We start from the raw sequence: 25119 nt of genomic DNA, 5'->3' as shown, positions 1-25119 counted from the left end.
CCGAAACAGTTTGTGTACAATGATGCTTGGTTGTATAAGGAGCAACTATTCAAATGCTTGTGATTTGTGCAAATCCATCAGTGCTATATGCAAGCACTTGGATCAAAACTGCATGGCGAAACACAACAGAAGACACCATCCAGAAACGCTTCCGTGACCTACTGTATTTTTATTCATGAGAGAGGAGATGGGGTAGCCTAGGCTTAAAGCGTTTGCTCGTCACGCTGAAGACTGGGTTCGATTCCCCACATGTGTGACGCCCATTTCTGATGTTCCCCGGCCAGATTTTGCTGGAATATTGCAAAAGCGGCGTAAAACTATACTCAGGCACTCAAATATGAGAAACACACAAGTATATTTGTAAAGCTGTGAACAGATTTATGGCACATGTGGGTAGTGACGGATAAATTTCTCGTTTTATTCATATAAAATTTATCGGTTGTAATTACCATATTTGCATTTTGTTTCCATTCATTGGCTGTATATTTCATTTTTGTTCATCATTGCTTCTAGATTATTCGCCAATTATTTCTTCTTACTCGCGCGACATGGCAGGGAAACAACCACTCAGAAAATCTTAGCCAACGCATCACTCAAAGCAAACAAACGAAAAAGCTGGACCATCATGGAGGCTTACAATTGTTCCCAGTGATACATACTGTCATTGTAGTTGAAACTGACACCAGAACCTATCATAAAATATTCAACACATACCAGCCCACATGCTCTTTCTGATAGATGGGGATACTTAGAAGAGAGGCAGTTATAACTCATCCATTGATCGTGCTTATTGATACATGGCGAACTCGTGCCGATTGCGATTTTACTTTTCAGTAAAATACTAGTATTTAGTAGATTTGATATATTCCATATTGCCAACTTGACCTAGTAGTTAGCTTGTATATGGATAGCCTGATCCTAAAATTCACCCAAAGTTACCCGAAGGCTGCATCCTTAGTGTCCAACCGTGAAATATTCTAATATTTCTGTGTTAACAAGGTATATTTTAGGTCACATCTTTAAAACACGTAATATCAAATGAACGGTCTCTAAGTGTCACCGATGATTGTTAAATCCAAATCGACCATAGTCAAGTGTATATGTCTGACAGCTACACCAAGAGTCAAGGTGACAGCCCTTTCCTTCATAAACTTGGGACCGACGATTCAATATTCTAGAATTGGTGGGGATGGAGAGCTGGGATCACTGTCAGAGTCAGACTATTTCTTTTCAATCAGAGCTTCAAGACATTCACTTTTTGGTATGTCCAACTAACCTTGTTTAACAACAGTTCAGGCAAAAATAAATAGTCAGTATTTCCTGGTACAAAGTGGTAAATCTTTGTAAACCTTTCTTTGATGAGGTAACGCTTGAAACGCAGCAAAGATGTGTGAGTACGTAAGGTTGTGCGATAGAGCGCAAGCCTACTGGTCTCTGGGTGCATCAAACTCAGGCAAATGACATTCCAGTGATTGTTGTTGGTTTCAATGAACAAAACTAATTCCAATTCGACTGGATAACAGGACATTCATTAACCGGGACGATATAAGTTTTCACCAGACATTTCTTTTTTGTGAGATGTATTGCAGCTCGCCAGTGCAATGTCCTTAGGTCAATAACGTTAGAACGAAAAGGTAAATGTGGCAGCGTAGAAAGTACACACTCTTTCAGGATGTCTTCAGACGCCTTCATTATTGGGTATAGTCCCGTGAAGATTCCGGGTTAGAACTGGTCTTCAGGAACCATGGTAGTCGTAAGAGGCGACTAACCGAGTGGTCGGGCTCGCTGACTTGGTTGAGGCATGTGTGAAATAGAAACTGAGTCAGTTAGCTTTTTAAGTGTTAAAGCTGTTTTCTTGTTAGGTACAGGCAATGCACTTTTGAACATAGTTGTATAATTTACCTACCTGTCATCCTGGTTAAAACAGCTAAATGATGGTTATGTGACATTAAGATTAACCATTTACTTAAGTTACTTAACAAAACAATGTGTTTCTTCCTTCTTTGTTGGTTACGACAGAAATCCGCAGTAACCCAGCTATATTACGTGGGCCTGTAAATAGTCGAGTTTGGACCAGACAATCCGGTGATCGGTATTGCGCGCCAAGATCAACGCCGTCGTATCACGATGTCACACGCTATTAACGAGGTCAGCGAGCTCTTACGAGCCCCGACGATTCTTACGCGGAATCCTTACTGGGGGTTGGCGGTTTGTGTGTGTGTGTGTGTGTGTGTGTGTGTGTGTGTGTGTGTGTGTGTGTTTGATGTGTGGGGTGGGTGGGGGGTGGGTGGGGGGGGGGGGGGGTATTGTGATACCATAAGTGAGATCATATGAAATGCACTGATATATAGAGTCTGTGTGGCTGCTATTACTGGTCCAAACGTATGCCAGTATTATAATGCTTGGAATGCTTATACAGTAAACTTCGGTTATAACGAATTCAAAGGGAATACAAATTTAGTTCGTTATAACCGTATTTCGTTGTAAACATAAACAGCGTATGACTGGGATAAAAAAAACCAGCTTGTTATATCCGCCAGTTCGTTATAAGCGTGTTCGTTATAAACGTAGTTTATTCTTAGTATATTTAAGGATTATGTGTGGGTGTTTTAACAGAAGAATATCAGTATACAAATGTGTAAGAAATCACTCCGTTGTGCGAGTTTGATCTGCTTCAAGGGAAACTAATAACACTCTGATTTGCATATCTGGAACCTTGACTAAGTAGTTAACGTGAAATGTGAGTTGAGATTTTATATGAGCATAAGGGACACATTTGCCATGAATATGATGGATATACATCAGTTTTTCAACTGATCAGTAGTGAGTGAGTTGGGTTTAACGGCGCTTTGAGAAGCTATCTACTTGTAACACGGCATGTCTGCTTAATGTGGGAGTAAAGCCCGCAATGGTGAAGTTTACCTCTTTGGTGAAACCCACGAGCGCGAATATGGTGCTGTCAAATCCGGAAACATAATCGGGATTCGAACCCACGATCATAGATTTCTGGTGTGACCATGGGACACAACTCTACCCACTCGCCTTAGACGACTGGGCCACCCGTGCCCTCTGGTCAGTAGTGTAGCATATTGATTAGTATATTATGTAGTTATTGTATTATTAGTAGCGGTAATATTATGTAGAATGTTGTAAAGTTTAGACACAAAAATATTCTCCACTGAAAACTGTGTTTTCTGATGAATTGTCGATAACACGGCTCTTGCGATACTTGATGTCTCCGATACTGTATTGTGATATGGTTGCTCCAAACGTGAACTGACGTCAGGTCATGGGGAACACCCTCTTTGTGAAATTAGTTCCAGGATGGCCCTGGCAATATTAAGCACTAGGTCGTTACTTTAAAGGTAGTCACCGAGCACCTTTTCCAGGCGCTGCTTAATGCCAGAACGGGCTTAAATAGTTATGCTATTTTTATTGGTTTGTTTGGTGTTTAACCCTGTACTCAGCAACGTTCCAGAGGGTGGCCTGTCTGGACCAGACAATCCTGTGATTGATATCATGGGTATCGATCTACGCAATTGGGATACGATGACATGCATCAATCAAGTCAGCGAGCCTGTCCACACGATCCCGATGGTCGCCTCTTACGACATGCAAGGGTTACTGAAGGCTAATTCTAACCCGGATCTTCAAGGGTGTTATGCTATTTTTGGCATCACGGAGGTTTTGTAGACATAAATCACAACTTTTAGATGTAACACTTGCAATGTGTGTAGAAAGGGAAATACGCCTTGACGTATTTGATCATGTGATACCTTATAGCAGCCGTGCTCCTTTCTTGCTGATCTGTGTCTTTGTGCATATTTTGGTTTTGATCTTTGAGCGTTCGATAATATTGACCACAACATCTTAGTGGCACGACCGACTTGAGACCACTGTGAGCATCACCTGATCAACAAGTGGGTTGAATCTCATCTTACAATCCGAACTCAGTAGTGGTTGGAGAGGCATCATCAAACAAGACATGTCTTACCTAAGGGGTCCCTCGGGGGACTGTCCTAGGCCCCCTCCTGTTCGCCATCTATATGCTTCTCTGTGACATTTTGAGAAGACACAAACTGGATTTCCACTCCTACACTGGTGACACTCAGAGCTGTAATGCGTCCAGACTTCTATTCATTATGAGATAACAAGATTAGAAAACAGTATCTGTGATATCCGAAAATCGATGAAAAGAACATTTTTCAAGCTGAATGGCAGCAAGACGGAAGTGTTCGTTGCAGGTCCTAACAATCTCCGCCAGAAAATGATGAGTTTTTTTCTGTCAGCATTGGTCTTGTAACAGTATCTTCGGAAAAAAGTCTAGAGTGTATTTTGACTCAGTTAAGACCATGAATAAGCAGATCATCGTGTGTGATAGTCAGCCTATTTCGATCTTCTTTGAAATCGGCAAATTTAAGGCATGATCTATTATGTCTGCGGATACATCCAGAACACTGGCAGAAGCTCTTGTCAGTTCCCTTTCAGGTTAGACCCGTGAAGATTCCGGGGTAAGAATAGGTCTTCAGCAACCCATGCCTGCCGTAAAAGGCGACTATGCTTGTCGTAAAAGGCGATTAACGGGATCGGGTGGTCAGGCTCGCTGACTTGGTTGATGCATGTCATCGTATCCCAATTGGGTGGATCGATGCTCACGATATCAATCACTGGATTGTCTGGTCCAGACTCGATTATTTACAGACCGCCGTCATATAGCAGGAATATTGCTGAGTGCGGCGTTAAACAACAAACCAACCAATCAATCTTTCAGATTATGTAAATTCTTTGCTATACGGCATCTCAACACCATTGTCACAACGTATTCAGGTTATCCAAAACACAGCGGTCGTAAAGGTGACCATCATTTGCACTTTCTTGGAGACTCCATCATATCATCACTCCTCAAACGTCCCATTCCATCTCGAACTCTAAGACCATTCATCAGTACAGCAATGTTATATTATTCTCCCCAAACAGTCTGATACAAAATGTGCAAGACGTGGGCTGGCATTATCCTGCTGCAACGTGACGGTACTTCCCTGTATTTGCACAAAGTGTAGAACACCCAGGATGCCGTCCCCGCAGCGTACGCCTTTCAAATTTTCATTTACAATGAAGGTGATGCCACCATCCCATACCGTTATACTTCCACTCCCAAAGGGGGGCACGGGTGGCCCTGTCGTCTAAGGCGCCGCGATACTCTGTGCAGAGTTGCGTCCCTTGGGCACGCCAGAAACCTATGATTGTGGGTTCGAATCCAGGCTCGCCCCTATTATGTTTCAAAGTTTGTAAGCACCATACCCGTGCTCGCGGGTTTCACCGAAGTGGTAAATGACTGAGATCTGCATCACTTCGGGCTTTCCTCCCACTTTAAGCAGATACGTAGCGATTTAACTGGAATACTGATTAAAGCGGCCTTAAACCCAACTCACGCACTCCATTCGCAAACTGACGACGTAGAGTAACGCAAGCTTCGCTAACACGTTCTCCTGGACGCCAGTAGACCCCTGCATGACCATCAGAGCTGTTCAGATGAAACCAAGAATCATCTGTGAACATGAGTCCATCAACAATATACTGTCTCCGTTGTTTTGTCTTCTGAACCCCAGATGCTGTCTACACCAAGCTAGGCGTACCTGGCGTTGAAGCAAAATTATGTATATCGCAGGACGCCATGGCCGGATGTTGAGTTCCCTCAACCGGGTGCGTACAACTTTGCCACTAATTGGTCGGAACCAAGAAATTATCCGAGCTGTTAATGTATCAATATCGATACCGCAGAAGCACCATCCGAATGTATTTATCTTGTGGACGTGACGTCAGACATGGACAACCGGTCCGCTGCATGTTATGAGCGCTGCTCTGCTGTAGATGACGTCTCAAAAGAGATGATATTGTGTTTCAATGAACATTAAAATGTCTGGCAACTTCTTTTTGCGTCATTTCTGTTTGCAGCACACCCACGGCGCGTCAACGTTGATTTTCACAGAGCTAAAGAATTGCGTAACCATTATTTTCGGTTAAATAACAGATTAAAAGAACACGCGAGTAGCATGCTCAAAACCAGCACGCAAGCGTCCGTGCGCGTGTACGAGCCTTTTGGCAATATTTGAATATCGCCCTTAATTACCTAAGCTGAAAGTGTTGAACTGAAGAATGTCCATGTGTCTTCCAACGACGATTTTATAGTGAGAGACCCGACAAGGCTGTATTGCTAATGTCTAGCTGAGAAAAGTTATTTTTAAATAAAGCACTGAAAGTCAATTGTACCTAACTGTTTGTGGTATCCTTTCATAACATAAGCACTAACCCAGCAAGCCCCCATCCCTCATCCCTTTCACACACTCAATGGGTTAGAATTGGTCTTCGGCAACCCAGGATGCCGTAAAAAAGGCGATTATGCTTGTCATAAGAGGCTACGACTAACGGGAATGGGTGGTCAGTCTCAATGGATTGGTTGATGCATGTCTTCGCATCCCAATTGCTTAGATCGATGCTCATGATGTCAATCGCTGGATTGTCTGGTCAAGACTCGATTACTTACAGGCCGCCATCATATAGATGGAATATTACTGAGTGCGGCGTTAAACAACAAACCAATCAGACAGTCAACAGAGCGGATACCTCCTGTGAATGACAAGGGTCATACGTAGTTACCAATTTGAGGCATCATGAAAGATCCTCTACATCGAACACCGAATAACATGTTGCAAACGTTAATTAAGAAGTCTGGTCGCCGCCAGCAATAGTTTCTCTGAGATAAAAAGCAGAGATTGTCTTTGGGAATAGCTCATCATGAGCGAGTGCGAGATTGGGGTAGAATGAAACGTCACATATTTCAACATGGTAGCCACGAGAAGAGGTAATGGAATTAAAATACCAATCTCATTAAGAGTAGATCTTAGTTCTCAGTTCTCGACATTAGCCAATCAGAAAGCCGCTTTCTTGAGCTTTACGGCACTAGTTTCAAACTGGTAACTTCATTTCAGACAGCGCTTGAAAAATATGTTGAGAAAGTTCTCGATTAAATATTCTGAAACCTGAACAAAATATCATTCTGGAATGTGTAATAAATGGTCGGGTGCCTCACGCTCACTGGGACCCTCGATCCATCGGTAGACATTGCATATGGATATGGCTCGATTATATAATGTCGATCTACAGTAACGCTAAGCATAACTAATACAGAATGCGATTTTTTATGAATGAAAAAAGTAGTCACGGTGTTTCAGAGGTCACGGTGTCGTTTCCGGAGCAGAACTAAAAAACTATTCAACATTTTTCATCCAAACTTGGTATATGTATTAATCAAGGGCTGAAGTGGTGCCTTTTGCCTTTGACTCGATTCTTGTGGTGTGTTTGTCTGGACCATGTCTCTGAAACATAGATATTCTTTCTTGAAGAGGGCACGGGTGGCCCAGTCGTCTAAGGCGCCGCGATTCACTGTGCAGAGTTGCGTCCCTTGGGCACGCCAGAAACCTACGATTGTGGGTTCGAATCCCGGGTCGCCCCGATTATGTTTCTAGGTTTGTCAGCACCATACCCGTGCTCGTGGGATTAACCGAAGTGGTAAACGTCTGAGACCTGCATCACTTCGGGATTTCCTCCCACATTAAGCTGATACGCCGTGATATACTGTTAAAAGCGGCGTTAAACCAAACTCACTCACTCAAACACAGGTCATCCAGTAGACCGGAAGAAGAGGGTGCGTCCGCATTTTCGTAATTGCAGTTTCTAAAACTCTATTTTAGAAACGTCGAACGGACATTTCCTTATAATTTGGTGCTGATAAGGAAACCACTCTATTAATTTTTAGTTGATTGTTTCATATGTGTACATTATTTGTTCAAATAGGTTTGACTATTGATTCCGACAGCAATTTATGTTGAGTGATAGTTTTTTTCGGGACACGATGAGATGCTTACTAAATATCCATCTGCTTTCTTTGTGTAAAATCTTCAACTAAATCGCATTATGTGGGGTTCGATAAAACTCTTTTAGACTCAAAGATCAAAATCCGTACTTATTAGAACTCGAAAACGTCGTTAGTGGATCGGATTTGAAGAAGCAAAAACACACGCTTGTGGGGTACTAAATGTATAATTTGATTCCCTGTTAAAAGGAAATTGATTCATACGGAAAGTTCCCGTGAGATACATGTATCGTGGAGAGATTTTCACAGCACAAGATTATAGCATAAAAATATCTGGTTTTCCGTGTTTTCCGTGTACGCCCTTTCAGAATAATATGTGTGACATACGAAACAATCTTCTAAAAATGTATTCTGTGAGAATATAAAGTCCAAAACTCTCATTTACAAAAATGCTATGTCTTATGACGGATTTAGTGAGTCTGGTTCATTGCCGCTTTGAACACGGCTCATTTTCTGTTACATCACAGGGCGTCAGCTTGATGCGAGAGGAAGGCCGAAGTGATGCAGGCTTTGGACGTTTACTGCTTTGGTGATACCCACAAGCATGGGTATGGCGCCGTCAAACATAGCAGCATTATACGGGCGAACCGGGATTCGAAATCACAATTATAGGTTTCTGGCACGCCTAAGGGAGGCTACTTATACAGCGAATTCCGACGCCAATGATTATTGGAGCACCCTTGCCTCCATGGTGGCGTGTGAAAATGATATTCTTAACAACTGCGGTTCAGAAAAACGGAAACTAAGTCAAACATATTATTATTCTATTCAATACAGGTGAATAACCTATGACCTGTTTCAAATTTGGCACCTCTCAAATATTCCTGACATGTCCTGATAAGACTGAAATACTGTTTAAAACGACAATTGTAATTACAACTCAGAGGCAGCAATGTGTGATGGATTGTGATTTTGTTTATTTATTCCACAGTCAGAAATATTTAGCTGTATCATCGAGACTGGAGCAGACAAACCAGCGGTTGATTTGGCCACCAACGTTCGAATCCATTAGGGCTGACATCATATCAACAAAGTCATCGAGTATGACCACTCCTTTTTAGTCGACAACCAATGTTTGCCGTAAAAGATGACTATACTTGTCATAAGACGCGACTAGCGGGATCGGGTGGTCAGGCTCTCTAACTTGATTGATATACTATTATGTCATCGTATCCCAATTACGTGGATCGATGCTCATGATGCCAATCACTTGATGGTCTGGTCCAGACTCGATTATTTGCAGATCACCATCATATTTCTTGAATATTGCAGAGTGCGGCGTTAAACAAAAAAAAAGGAACAAACTTCAAACGACCTTTACGAGAAGCATATGATGTTGGGTTTTGCCCCACCAGGTAGGTTCGAATCCACCGCTTCCAGGAACATTACAGGAAAATAATCGTCACAAAGTGTACACATGTGCGGATTCGAAACCGGGTGTGCAGCGAAACAAGTTTATGCCAATGCCAAAACCACCTTGCTATCCCACCGTTAAGGTAAAAAGGTTGTATCCATATAGATATAAAAAAATGTGTTATCCTTCACAAGAAATGATAAAATCACATAATGATTATGGATGGAAATTTATAATGCTAACATAGTAAAATTTTAAATGAGTGTATGCTCACATCATGGTTCTCCAATACGAATCTTATACTAACAAGTATGTACAAATAATGTCATGGCTAGAGTGCCTATGACAAGAGCAAGACCCTTTAAAAAGGTGCAAATTACAACACATGTAGCTTCGTCAAAAAGTATCATAATGAATCCTCGGGACATTTCATTCTTGATACATTAAAAACACAATTGTTTGGTCATATATTCTGTAAAATAATCTGTAAAATGTTCTTCGGGGTGTCCTTGTTACACATAAGGTGGTTCAATCAAATATTGCCAATATATCCTTACTACATGATTAATAGACAGAATATTCTCCATTCCTCATCCACCAAAATACTGCCTACGAGAAACATAGGTCCGTGGACCATAAGACTTCCCCTCTTTTGGGAATCTCTTTCTGCATTGAAGTCTCCTCTCATCAACATGCGAGGTCGCTTGTTTCAAGAACAATGTCTCACCCAGCTATCAAGTTTACTGTGAGATGATCCCCAAAGATCAAAGCGTTACATTTCTTTCATCTATGTCCAATTTATGACCACATCACACGTCCGCAACAATCCTTTGACAACGTTCATACAAATTCTGGTCTACAAGCTCCATAAGGCGACTCGAGTGGCGTCATCTGAACACTGTCTTGAACACAGTAAGCCGCGTGTGATGACCGTGTCATTTGGGAATTTTGACGCAGAAAACGACTCCTCCGATTGAACTCCCTGCCTTTGACGCACATACACAAAGACTGGTAGAACGTGTCTCGGAAGTGCTTCGACATGAAACCGTAGATGAAGGGATTCATAACACTGTTTGCGTAAGCTAAAAGGTAGAAAGTCTGTCTCATTGGCTTCAGGTAACCGTAGTTGAGATGGTGTATTACGCGGAACGCAGTCAAGACGTTGCTGATGAGGATAGGGGCCCAGCAAACGACGAAGATCAGGATGACTGCTACCAGCATCTTGATGACCTGATATTGAAAAGAACACCAATAAAAATATAAGTATATACATATATGAACATACAATGCCATTTAGAAAGATGTCTAATACAAATGTTATATTTGGGATAACACTTTCTTAGTAAAGGACAGATGCAGGACTCAACCACAAAAAGTACAAGAATCTGTACTTTACTGAGAAAGTATTATCCCAAAAATTATATTTGTATTAGACATATATGTTTTAAAAAAATAAACAAAAAAGAAATTGTCCGAGGGGCCTGAAATTCCGTGTTCAGTGCTTCCTGCTGAATGGTGCATCCTACCCCCGAAGCAGTATCACACGACGCCATGCACGCTGGACTGGACGTTTTCTGTGATGGCACCAGGGGTTTCCATCCCTGAAGAAACTCGCTGTGACAGGTAATTACCTGGACACCAGACCGTTATTGGTTCGGGATTGCAAAAGAAACACAGAATTTCATTCTTCAGATAGCCTTACCCAATTTATTTCTTTACGAATTCTTGTGATGATTCCGGAACGAAAAAGGTCAACAGTGGTGCAGATTAATCCCTTATAAAGTAATAAACCTATCCGATAAAAGGTAAAATACTAGATAAAACATATTTAAGTTTTAATATACCAGACTCACGGAAAGCAACAATCAATAAATGTAGAAACATCACAGCTGCTTAAGTGACCTAAGGAAACCTGTTAAAGGCTCTTGAATATTTTATGATCAATTAATATCAATCAATATAAGTGTCTGAATAATGGCGATCAATATTTGATTGTGAGTTTAATTGAAAATATATTTCTGTCGATAGATGTAAAGTCATGAAGGATGCAAAAGTTTTCAATTTGCAATACATATTTCTAAATTGTTTGATAGGCATTACTTAGAAGTTGACGGATGACAAGATAGACACAATTTTATGGATAACAACTTCTTTAATACTGTAAAATGCGACGTTTCGGTATAGATCCTTATACCGAAACGTCGCCTTTTACAGTATTAAAGAAGTTGTTATCCATAAAATTGTGTCTATCTTGTACATATTTCTACATGGAAATATCTACACAAAGAAAGAACCATTTACAACGAATCTATGTATGTGGCTTTTGTAGCGCTGTCAATGAGAACGTCTGTCTTTTGGGAATGTAACGAAAGTGGAATAATCTCGAACTTTCTTTCACAAAGGATGTAATTGACAAAGTATCTTATTTGGTTTGGTTCTGATACTTTAATAAAGCATTTACTTTTATTGAGAAAAGGGTACATTCATGTTTAATAAAACCGAAAAAAGATATACTTTTAAAACAACTTGAAAACGTACATTCTATTGACAATTTGCTGCTATAAAATAGATGACGAAAACAACACTCAAACACACATATTACTCTCAGCATTCGATTCTTAGCTCTCTCTTGGTCGGTCCTTCACACGCCATGCTTGTTTCTGATTGTGTTGCAACCTTTCTAGAGTGTACAGTATCATTCTATTGCAATCCGAAATCTCTCGACTGCACACTGTATTACTTTTCAACTTTGGAAAGAATAACTGGCGAAGATGGACGACTAATTATGTCGGACACCACATGCAATGATTCAAATAGTAAGTCCACTGAACAACGGTGTTGTCAAGAGTTATAAAACTAGCCAAAAATGATTACGAATGAATCAGCCAGGCGACAAGTAATACTGAGCTGTCAACCCTTAAGACTAATTCGGACATAAATCCGGACCAGATTGAAGAGTGCTTAAAGATGAAGCAGTTTAGCAAGGTTAGAGGTTGGCCAGACTGGACTCATCACAGATCAGTAAGTCAGACCAGACTGACTGATTATAAGTCAGCACGGAACAGAACAGAACACCTGGTGTCATCACAGATTTTCAGTGATCCACTCATACAATTAGTGAGGGTGTCCTCGGATTTTATCAAAATAAATATATTGTCCCAGAAAATGCTTGAGGTTGTTTTTTTTATCTTACATTGTTGCCATTTTTTCTTACGTAAGCTCATAGTTACTTAAATATCTGGAATGACAACTGTAGCTGAAAGATGTCCAGTGTTTACACAAAATCCCAGACACCCCACCCCCTCCTCCAGACTATCAAATGATCGGTCCTGCACGGGTATTCATGCATTACAAAATGTTTTGGGTCGGTTAAATGTAAGTATTTTAGGGACTGGTGGGTAGCACGGCGGATAAAGCGTTCGTTCGTTATGCCAAGGACCCGGATTCGATCCCCAATATGGGTGTAATTTTTGAAGCCAACGTCCGCCATAACGGTATTGGAATATTGGTGAAGGATTTGCAAAACACCTTTCACTAACTCACAAGTTTTAATTGGAGTGTTCTTTCTGTTACAAAAACTGGACACATAAAAAGAGGAATTCATCACTAATGTCGTTGTTTTTACAAAGAACACAGCTGTGGTTTATCTTTCCATCTTCCTGTTCGATGGAAAGGAAATGGTTGCCTCACCTGAATCTCAATAAGGGAAGTCATTGACTGTCTTTCAAAAACAATAGATCAGATTCCAGAGATGAACAGTCTTATTACGTTTATATTTGGACCCCTCGGACGATTTGTTCAGATAACCACAATTGTCGATTAATATGTGTTCGGGGTTCTGCATTAACAGTATATATCCCTTTCTAAAACTAGTATCTTTTTAATATAAATGATTTAATCTACCTGTTTCCTTGTGGCATCATCATCAGTGGAGAATTTCTGCTTCTTCACAACCGGGGTCTTCTCTGACGTTACATGGTAGGGGCTGTTGTCAGCTGAGTGCGATGTCCGGCACGTCCCTGTTTCCAGCACTCTGTCAAAGAACAGTGAATACTGACGACTTGCAAACACTCACGTGTCGGTACTCTTCTAATTGAACCGATGAATAAAACAACTATTATTGTATTCTGCCAATGACCAATCACGACGGTTACTACTGTAGATTTGCCTACATACAAGTGCTCAACTCTCTGCAAATGGCCAGTCACTGTGACTGCTGTAGACTTGCCAAAGGTCAAGGAAAGTAAACTGTGGAGAAAAGGAAACTATACCTCTCAGTTGATTTTATCATGTTTCATCTTCAAATGAAAATATCATATAAAAAAACAAACAATACTGTCGCTTATAGAGTACTTCTCAAAAAGTCTTTATTTTAGAAGTGATACAGACAGGTTAGAGAATGTATGGATGTCAACATCTATATTACGAGAAAGACAACTTTCAAAGTATATGCTTATTCTTTAAACAGCAAGTCCATCACAATTCACATGAGGAAGAAGTGAAGATATGTGGTCGTCCCAGGGTCAAAATGCCAGAACAGGATCGTAAAATACGGCGCCAACACCTTCACGACCAATTCCCGAGAGAAACGGAAACAGCTTGCTAGAGCGACTCATTTGTGATGACAGTGTTTGTCTGCCAACAATTTGACATGTCATCGTTCAGCCAGGGGTACGTAACTCCCAGCTTGTCATTGTCAGGAAGGTCTTCAATGGGCCATCGGCAACATCGGCAACATAGCAGACCCAGGGTGTGGAGACGCGAACGGTTTGCAGATGCTTTCGTTATCTACTGAGGCCCCTAGGACCAACCATCACGGTCTTGGGAGCAATTGGTCTGTGCATGGTCTGTGGTCTTCCACAGAATCGGTCAAGGCAGGGGTCATTGGGTCACGGCTCTTTGGTACATTGACAAGGTTTTGTGACCCCATGTTGTGCACATTTTCGTGACATCCGAATCTCACTCCCAGCAGGACTACGTCCTTTCCCACACTGCCAGAGCTATTAAGGCGTTTCTTCAGCAGCATGACATCGGAACCATGCCCTGGAGTGCCCTGTCCGGATTTGAACAAACTTGAACACTCATGGGACGAGATAAAGAGAAGGATTAGTAAGGTGCACCCAAGACAAAGGCAGCTGAAGTGTAGCCCTTGTTGCAGTATGGGTCCAGATCGCCATGGCATTCATCAACCACCATGCGTGCGTCAAATCATCATGTGATCTGCCCCAAAAGAGGTCGCTCGCAAGTCAGTCTACAGCATTTGGCTATTCTGCCCCGATATAAACATTCAAATCATAGCCAAGCTCTCTGATAAAAGACGTAAACATGATACAGTGAAATATATTTATAATGAACTGACAGAACTTATTTTTTGGTCCCAACTATTTGCTGTACAAATGTTGTAACCAGAACTACGGTAATTACGAACTAAAATATGTGGTCTTATTGAGTAATTTGTTATAACCACAGTTTACTGTATTCTAAAGGTGTCATCACTTTAGCCATTGGTGGTTGAGAACAATACTAGCCATATTAAAGTATATTCAACAATGAGTTGGTTTAAAATCACTGGTTGATGATAGTTTCATCAATGATTGGATTACGTGTCACACAGGGGGACAATCATTTTATGGTACTTTAAGCTCCTGGACAGTTGGTAAAATCATAACAGCAAATTTAAAAACAAGCAATTTATTATTCACATGCATATTTAAAATGTATTATACAGACCAATTTCTTTCAAGTAACTTAAGATGAGATGCCCTCTTCCACGGGAGAAGAGATCTATCAGATTTACGCTTTGGTAATGTGAATCCCATGCAATTGCAAAGTCCACACATTCAAGCAATATATGCTTGACGGTGAACCTTTCATCACATGGGATACACTTCGGAGGTTCGTCCTCACCTATCCTATTCAGCAGATATTCCTGGGTAAACCGACTGTTGTCAATACGACATCGTCGTAAGACGACCTCATCATGTCTTGACTGTCAATCAAAGTATGTATGACCGATTGTTGGTTTAAATTCGTGAAGTATATTGATTCCTACCTCTTGATGGTTGGTTTGAAATCACTGTGCGGGGTAAGTGTGTGGAGATAACGGTTTGTCAAGAGCTGACTTCAGCTGCAGCATCGGCTTTTGAGTTACCTATGATGCCTACATGAGTTGGTAACCAGCAAAAGACGATGTCACATTGGATTGGCCAGTAGAAAGATCATTGAAAAGTTATATTATGTCTAGAATAAAAAAAGATGATTTGAGGAGACACTTTTAAGTGCCCAAAGGCAAGACAATCAATCGGAGAAGATGATGAAGTTTTTAGATTAGTTTTGTTGTTGAATATAGGTCAAAGCTGTTAAGATAGCTTTGGCTTCAGCGGTAAAGATTGAACTATTATCTTGGATTCTTAAGGAGACAGTTCTTGATCCAATGATGGTGGCACGGTAACCTGTTAAATGAACACAATATTAACATATATAACTTGTCCTTCCTACGATCTACCGAGGTTCCTCGGCTTATTATAGCAGTTATCTCTCAAACGCTGATATGTTGTTGTTTTTTGTTGTTTAACGCCGCACTCAGCAATATTCAAGAAATATAACGTATGAAATACGAATTTGATTGAACAAGTATTTAAACTTTATGATATGAGTTGATTGAAAAAATAAGTCATCAGACAATTAGTTAATATTATTTGGGGAACAATTCTATATGTTTGTATTTGTATAGAAATGTTGTGTGTATTGACGCTCCTGAACGCATCATGCATGTCATTGATCCCAATTGCGTGGATCGATGCTCATGATATCAATCACTGGATTGTCTGGTCCAGACTCGATTATTTACAGACCGCCGTCATATAGCTGGAATATTGCTGAGAGCGGCGTTAAACAACAAACCAACCAACCAACCAATCATGAACGCATCACATGTGACGTCAGAGACGTCGAGATGCATCATTTGTCTCATGCAGGATTAGCGTGGAAATCATGTGCAGCATATCGTCATAAGAATATAGACACTCTGTGTAACACTTGACTGATTGTTAGTTTTGTCATTAAGTGGTACGCATTGGAAACATCTCTTCTTTAGGTAAATACTTTTCTTTTTGTTTCTATGGTTCGCGATTCTTTTGTCGGTGAGTATATATAAAGGGATTAGAATAGCAATGGTGGTTTGGCTCATCGGTCAAATATAATATGTCCAAAGATATAAAGAAAACCTATCTGAAATTTACATATTGGTTATTCCTACTCTTGGATAATTGTTTTATGGACACACCAAGAGATATTCTTCTTGCATTTCTGTATTTTCACATTTCCCCTGTCAAAACTGACAAAAGTTCTTAAATAGGAATTGATTTCCTGGACAGCTGTCTTACGTGTATTTTATCCGTCACTTTGATTGACGCACTTGTCATCATCATTGGGGACTTTAATGCACTATCAGGAAATTTGCAGGATTATTTTAAAGTTGAAAGTTCCCATTTTTTCCCATCTCTGGAAGTCATGGGATATCATGCTGATACGTTTCAAAGACCTAGAAATAATAAACATGACGTGGTCGCATGGAACATATTGAACTATGGATGACTACATTAGAATATGTCATGAACGGAAGGAATATCAGTGACCACCAGGACGAGTTTACAGATGGAACTACATACTTGACTGCTGTCTGCGTTCCACTGTGGTGTTTGATTCAGATATAGATTTCAGAGTAATAACCTGATGGGACTCAGGTCATTTACCTATCACAATGTTTTACCTATCACTATCTTTTACCTATAATAATTGCTATCATTTACCTATCACTATCTTTTACCTATCACTTTCATTTACCTATCACTATCTTTTACCTATCACTATCTTTTACTTATCACCATCATTTACCTAACACTATCTTTTACCCATCACTATAATGTTCCTATCACTTGCTTTTACCTATCACTATCATTTACCTATCACTACCTTTTACCCATCACTAACATTTACCTATCACTTGCTTTTACCCATCACTATCATTTACCTATCACTATCATTTACCCATCACTATCATTTACATATCACTATCTTTGGCCTATCATTTACCTACCACTATCTTGTACTTATCACTATCTTTTACCCATCTCTATCATTTACCTATCATCCACTATCTCACTGCACGCTCTAAGATAAGATGTCAATACAAGAGAATAGCCAGTCTTTGTTATCCGCCGAACAGACCTGAAGAAGAATTTCTTCAGACAAGTCTCACACAAAGAGATGTCAGTGGATTCATAGATTATCAGAAGTATACAAAGAATAGTTGGAGGTTAGAAGGGAAATTATCTCATTACCCTGTTACTGAATTCACCACTAATGTTAAGCACAACATTGATTCAGCCATAATGTCTTTTGTATCTGGCCGGTTCAGCTACGGAAAGCGGCCTGCAGCTATAATATGATCACATTTTACATTTTGAGGGGAAACAACGTGGACAGATCACGAATGTGCTTTTCTAACAACATTTCAGGAACTTTTACATACAGATTAGTTGCGATTAGATGGAAGAATACGAAGATTAATCCGATACATTAACTCAACAATGCAAGGATTTTAAAATATTTTGGAAACAGACGAAACAGATCACAAATAATACCATTTTAATTTTGACAACTGTACCTCTACTATTGTGGACAGTTTGACTATAGAAGCTCAACTTGTGATATATGCGATGATGGGTATAAGATAATCTTCTTTACAGTAACATAGATCCAAAATGTTATTACAATTTAAAAGAACGGAAAATCTGCAGGACCGGATGGTATTTTGCCAGAAATGCCCAAGTGTTGCAATAGTGTGTAATCAGAAACACCGCTATACATTTAAACAAAATATCTGATTACTGAACATCCTTCAAGAATTAATACAGGACGGTGGGATGACTACTTCGTGAAGAAAAACATATGTCAGTTTTGTGACCTAAACAAGTTGTGTCGAATAATCGGACCCCCCCCCACCCTACAAGCCGATTACTAAATGGCTGGTCCCCTACTGACAGTATACTCACAAGCCACTCCTCATGGCGGATCTCCTGGTGGTCATTATCCACAACTCCAGACAGATGCTGACATAGGCGAAAGTCATGATAGCTACAGGGAACACTAGCATAATGCACAGCATGAACAGCTCGTACAGCCTGCTGTAGAGCGTCTGGTCCCAGTCCTTCACGCACCAGTACCCCTTCCTGTACACTCCCACCTCCTTGTGGATCTACACGACACAAAAACACATCTCAGTTATATCTGTAGTTGCGAGATTTAAAGGCAGGGTATCCTCTTTTCTGCCGAAGAAGCTGAAAACAGCGTCATAGTAGTTACACAGGAACGAACACCAAAGAAGGTCTCATTCGCTGGAATCTGAAATTACAAAAATGTTCTGTTTTGACATTAACAGTATTTATATGTTTTAGAAACGATATGTGTCCAAATATATATATTCTTCGAAATGGTAGCGCTTGTCATCGATCCAATGTTCATGAAACAGTAATGGCCTGCTCCAATGAAAAGCAAAAATAATAACAGTAATAGAAATAATAATTATGTATTTCCGTTTCCATCAACCGAATTCGTACACGTTCACTTCAAATACATGCGCATGAATATTATAAAGGAGACTGTTCTATGTATAGGCTGGGGACCATTTCTGCCTAGTTCAAGCCATTGTCAAAGTTAGTCTGTGAGTAAATCTGAGACATTGTATCCATGTAATTAACCGATAGATTGCTTTACATCATACAACTGAACTAGCAGAGGTTTTTGATTGACTTGAATCAACCGGTGGGACTGCCAGCAACAGAAATATCAGACAGAAAGACGGAGTAGAAAGTTAAAAATGATTGGAACACCATCATGTAATGACTTGTCCTATTCCTGTCCTCTTAAATCACTAAAACGCCGTTTCATTGAAAGAAAATACTGACGACCAAACAATATTGACTAAAAAAAATATGTCATTAGGTTGTGGTAATATAGGAAATCACCCTCCCACATTTCTCTCCAAGCAGTCCCAAGGTACCTGAGAAAAGTCGTTGTTGCGGAAATACACATCGCGAATCTGCAAATTGGTACTAATTTGCTGTCTTCAATGATTTATTCCAATCAAGATGACGCACTCGTGTTAAGTGTGGTAATTCGTATTATTTCTGTTTCCTAGTTAAGGCCGAGTGCCATTTGGACTCTCCTTATCACTGTGGACACCTTGGTACAATAAATTGATTCCGAATCTCGACATCAGATATCTAATAGCGCTGTTCTCACGAATTATGTCTTAATTATAGCTACCAACCCTCTATCCTTGTCCCTTACGGAATCGGTCACAATCATCCAATTTTGAAAGATTATGCAAGAACTAATTCCATTTCTCCTACGATTCTTAAGTGTTTGTCGACAACACTAAATGATGGAATTTGTGCTGACTTGACCGTGTGTCCACAGACAAAGAGAGGACTTATCGATCTAAAAACACACGTCTGATACCTCGATACTTAATTTGCTTTCAAACAGTTTTTGGTGGTAAACATTCAGTTCAATGTCCCTTCATCTTAGCTTATTCTTCATGCTCGACGTAATTGCTAGCGGTTGCCTCATAGCGGTCTTTCGTTCCAGAAGCTCTTCCGTAATTTGATGAGAGGAAAGATTTGGGCGACAACGCTGAAAAACTACTTTGATACGTATCTCCAGACTCATGGCGGTCAGGGTAAACACAGAACAGATGGCATAATCTGTTCCACATCCGATCTTTAGGTAGCTACAGTAAACTACGGTTATAACGAACTCAAAGTGAATACAAATTTTAGTTCGTTATAACCGTAGTTCGTTATAGGTACATATACAGCATAACTACAGCAAGCAGTCGGGACCAAAAAGTAAGTTCGTTATATCCGTCAGTTCGTTATAAGCGTGTTCGTTAAAACCGTAGTTCACTGTACATGTAAAGCTGAGTATTTCATGTGTGTGAGAGAGAGAGAGCGATAGAGTGTGCGTGAGTGAGGGAGTGAGTCGGCTATGACAGTTGTCCTAGGGTCTCGTCCACAATGCATAACACTAAGATGATATGAGCATGTCCAAAGTATCCTTAGAATCTAGGTTGCAGCAAGTTTCGTCACATAACGTATCTCCGAGTGGCTGCACTTGGCAGGGTGGTCTTGACGTCTTTTCAAGTGACCTGAAACTTAGGCGTGTAGATCTTTAGCCGCAAACATAGAGTGCTTGTCCGCATCGCACAAACGTATACTAACGAAAGGAAATTAGCGTCCGTATTGTTATTAACTGCAGAGCCATAGTCACTTAACTGATGTACACCATCTAGGTACGGAGTATCCCAGCTTCCCCTGTTTTCGTTTATACTACGTTTATAACGAACACGATTTTAACGAACTTGCGGATATGACGAACTGTTTGTTTGTCTTGGACATTTGCTGTGTATATGTTTTATATATGCTTATAACGAACAACGGTTATAACGAACTAAAATTAGTGGTCCCTTTGAGTTCGTTATAACCGTAATTTACTGTAATTACAAATTAATTCGAACATAATCGGCCAATATTAAAACTGAGGTGAATCGGCGGCACTGGAAACAATCGTAAGGAAAGTTACTCACTCTTTGGAAAACTATGGGCACAGCAAGGAGACCTGACAACAACCACAGCACGGCTATAACCCGGCAGGCCTTCCCCACAGTGCATGTAAATTTGGCTCTCATCGGAAACATGATGGCGTAATATCTGCAATGACAAGGAACAAACAAATATATATATATATATAACGGTAATGCAGCCAATTCGGAATTTACTAATAAAAATACTACGCTGAGAGCAACAGAACTGACATAGTTTCAGCACACAGTATGTTTTTAAACATCTAAATCCAAAGATAAACTCCTTGTTTGTAAAAAGTAAAGAAAACAAAGATACCAACTCCTCGATGGAACGAAAATACTTCTCATACATGTAGGAATACGTATCTTTTAGATAGTGGCATTCCATCTATGTACACTGCGTTAAGACATGTACGTACATAGTGCATGATTCGATTACTTCAGAACACGAATAGCCGTTATATTGCTGGAACATTGCTGAGTGCGGCGTTAAACAACAAACAAACAAAGATAACACGAATAATGGAGGTTATTGCACCTGCGCCGCGCAAAGAAGCTTGCGTTCCATCCAGGAGTTGGTCTCCCTTTTTCTTTCCTTTTTACCATCGAGAAGTTTTTTTACATGTTGAAAAGATAATATGTGATGACCTTTATGTATTCATACGTACGCAAAACAATTTCACACAGAATAAAACAAATGCATCCCATTTCTTACAAAAGACTGTTAGTCTTGGTCAGGAAACTGTTTAGATGCTAAATGGTTACACAATCTTCAAAATAACTGTGGCCGAACTGTGGAACAGTCCTGGCGGTTTCCATTACCGCTTCCCTTTTTCATGAAAGCCGCCTGCGATTTTCATTAAATTACGCTGTCATCAATTTCAGGATAGTCAACGTGCCACACCAATAGGCTGGCAGACCTAAAGTAACACGTGACCTTACTACGTCACAACGAAGTCTTTTTCTGCCCATGTCAGCAGTACATCATGATAATTAAACATATTTCCAACCAAACAATTCACTGAGTAATCTGCCATCTCTTTTCTTATACAACTCCCACAACCGTTCAGCAGGTTATGTTAAAATACAGACATTTTCAGTGTATTCTTTTGAACACCTGGTGTCCTCATTGAGGACCGTATATTTGCATTTCTTGTCTGGCGAACTACAACATATTAATATTACAGGAAGAAAACGTTTAAGTATAACAATATTGACCGATAGGTTGAAAGTGGTCAACCAGTCAATTATTTCATATCAACACCACGCTACATCGGTAACATGGTGTCACCAGGCTTCTGTGGGCAGTATCAGTATTCTGCAGTTGTACAAACCTCTCCAGACTCATGGCGGTCAGGGTAAACACAGAACAGATGGCAGACACATTCTGAAGATAGTGGACGCTTTTGCACAGAAACTCCCCAAAGGTCCAGGTGAATGAGAAGAACGCTGCTAACTGCAACAAAACAAAGAAGAATGAACTACAATGTTTGTTTGTTTGTTGTTGTTGTTTACCCCGCACTCAACAACATTCCAGCTATATATGTAGGCAATTGAGATACGATGACGTGCATCTACGAAGTCAGCGAGCCTGACCAGCCGGATCCCGTTAGTCGCCAATCATGGGTTGCTGAACGCAAATTCTAACCCGGACCTTCAAGTGATTAAACATTACATGGATACGGAGATTGGAAACAGGATTTCTAAGGTACTTATGTTTCACTCTTTAAAACCTTTGTCACTGTGATGATGGTTGATTTTTAGCCGTTAAGCTGCGTATTTATCGACGCAGGTTACGGTGGCTTGTAAATAAACAAGTGAGAAACGCCTCACGCCTACCAAGTCACCAAGCCTGATCAAATGGAACCATAGCATACGTTGCTCGGGACAAAATCCAACCCGGATTCTATACTGGGTGCGCTGACTTAAAGCAGTTTAAAAACGTTGCCATCATCCAACATGATGTTACTGTATGACGATCTACAATTCACTATTCTTGTTTCCAGGACTCGTCGAACTGAACACATCACACCTGTTCTACATTCCCTGCATTGGCTGCCGGTCAAGTAGAGCATCCACTTCTTTGATGACAACATAACAACATTTTTGAAACAGCATCAAGACCTTAGTGCCTCAGAGATCTTTTAGGTCTTCATGGTCCAAATCGTGCACTTCGGTCTATGGACAACTCCAGCTTGACTCAGCTGAGTACCAAAACCAATATGGGACAGAGAGCATTCGCTGCAGCTGCTCCAACCCTCTGGAACACTCTCACACTTTCAATCTGGACAATTCCATCAGAACCACCTTTCAACAGCTCTAACAATTCACTTATTCAAAATTGCTTTTTGAACATCTCTGCACAACAATTCTCACAGGGCTGACTGTACATCTCCAATGTGTGTGTGTCTTTTACCGCATTTCTCAGCGCCGTTGAGCACCGTGAGATGGAAATTGGGCGCTTTACAATGATTATCATTATTATTATTATTATTTAAAGATTAAAATAAAAAATGCAGCAAAGATGGTTTGGGTAATGCTGGCAGTCAGGCTGGTTAAGACTCACCATCAGCTCAGGGTATTATTATTATTATTCTTGTTATTATTATTTCCATTGTTTGGAGTGAACATATATCACCTACACGTAATCGAAACTGGACCAGACACACTAGTGACTTTAGTTATGAACAATTTAATGATGACAAGCAATGAAACAAGTCACCAAATCTGTCCACCGATCAGTTCACTCTCACGTTTCAGTACAGAAAACAAAACAGACAAAACGTCAAATACATGGATGTTTTGCATATGTATGGGGCTGTGAAGACGAAAGCATGTTTATGTATTGCATTACGCCGCACTCAGCAATATCCCACAACCTGACGGTGGCCTGTAAATAATCGTGTCTGGACCTGACAATACTTTGATCGATAATATGAGCGTCAGCGCTGTCCATGCCAAACCGGAGGTTGGTTTGGTTGGTTGGTTGGTTGTTCAACGCCGCACTCAGCAATTTTCCAGCTTTATGACGGCGGTCTGTAAATAATCGAGTCTGGACCAGACAATCCAGTGATTAATATCATGCGCATCGATCCACGCAATTGGGACCGATGACATGCATCAACCAAGTCAGCGAGCCTGACCACACGGAAGTTGGTATATGGCAACGACAATTATCTCTCGGGACAGTAATAAGTGGGATTTGGTCAGTCCTAAGGTCAGTCCCAAAGCGCTTTTAATTATTATTTCTAACTAAATCTAACGTATATGCGGATCGTAATCAACACAGTATTTATTTACAACGCTCAATTTAAAGTTGGTTTATAGTGGTTGACTGCATGATCAAATTTACTTTAAAGGTTATTGAAATAGTGTCTGATAGTATAAGAATATTACGTTGATTTGGACAGATCAAAATAGCAGGGACATTAATGAAAACTGTTCTTGTTGAAGATATTAAGGACGTTTTGTTAGTCCACTTATTCCCTCATAGTATTGTAGTATTGTTTTAGCTGCGAATAGCTGCAACGTCATCTTGTGGCGTTAAGCTTTATGCCGACACTTTAATATGCATGTAGTAATAGACCATGGTGATAGTGATCATCAAACGTAATACAGATGATACCAGATATTCGCTAAAAGGTGTTTGTGTCCTGCCTAGCGGTGGCACCCGACACAAACACATGCAAAGGCAAATCAATTGTGCACCTGAAGGAACACGTAAACACATGGTACAAGTCAAAATGGGGAATTGCATTTGACATAATGGTCACTGCTGCGTCAAATTTGGCAATGTCCACCACTATCGCACTTTTTGAAAGCTTTGATGAGGCCTTTAATGTTGTAGCACTGACCTCACAACTTTTGAGCAAGATTTTTATGATGCTCTTTGAAATCTTCGTATAAAGAGTATAGTCGATTGTACCTTTATTGCAAATTGTGACATTTAGACACCAAAGGCTGGATCTTCTTGAATATTGCTCAACATAAAGGGAAGGCTGACTGTTGAAAAGTTGAAGTCATCCGTCTTGCCATACAAGAGCATCTTGCGGAGAGATATTTATGCCCAAAGCAAAATATGAAACAGGTAAAGCAGAGTCACTGGTAACTTTTACTTCTATGGTGGGTATAACAGTGGAAGGGAATTGACTTTTTGACCATCATTTAACTATATCAGATCTTCGC

At 40.3% G+C, this 25119-nt stretch overlaps 1 protein-coding gene across 1 annotated transcript in view; it reads right to left on the bottom strand.

Moving 5' to 3' along the window:
• Positions 1-8845: 8845 nt before the first annotated feature.
• The window catches only part of LOC139479710 (QRFP-like peptide receptor), a 42039-nt gene continuing 25765 nt past the window's right edge, over positions 8846-25119 (bottom strand). Inside the window, exons 3-7 of the mRNA XM_071262560.1 lie at positions 22269-22390; positions 20938-21061; positions 18344-18546; positions 13191-13320; positions 8846-10517 (exon numbers count right to left, since the gene is read on the bottom strand). Of these exons, the coding sequence (XP_071118661.1) occupies positions 10128-10517; positions 13191-13320; positions 18344-18546; positions 20938-21061; positions 22269-22390 (969 nt within the window). The 3' untranslated portion in view covers positions 8846-10127. The remainder of the gene's footprint in view (positions 10518-13190; positions 13321-18343; positions 18547-20937; positions 21062-22268; positions 22391-25119) is intronic.

Source organism: Haliotis cracherodii, unplaced genomic scaffold (genome assembly GCF_022045235.1).
Source record: "Haliotis cracherodii isolate W230 unplaced genomic scaffold, xgHalCrac1.p SCAF_4, whole genome shotgun sequence".
In the NCBI taxonomy this organism is placed as follows: domain Eukaryota; kingdom Metazoa; phylum Mollusca; class Gastropoda; order Lepetellida; family Haliotidae; genus Haliotis; species Haliotis cracherodii.
The sequence above is the reverse complement of the archived record's forward strand: the minus strand, read 5'-3'. Positions and strand labels throughout refer to the sequence as shown.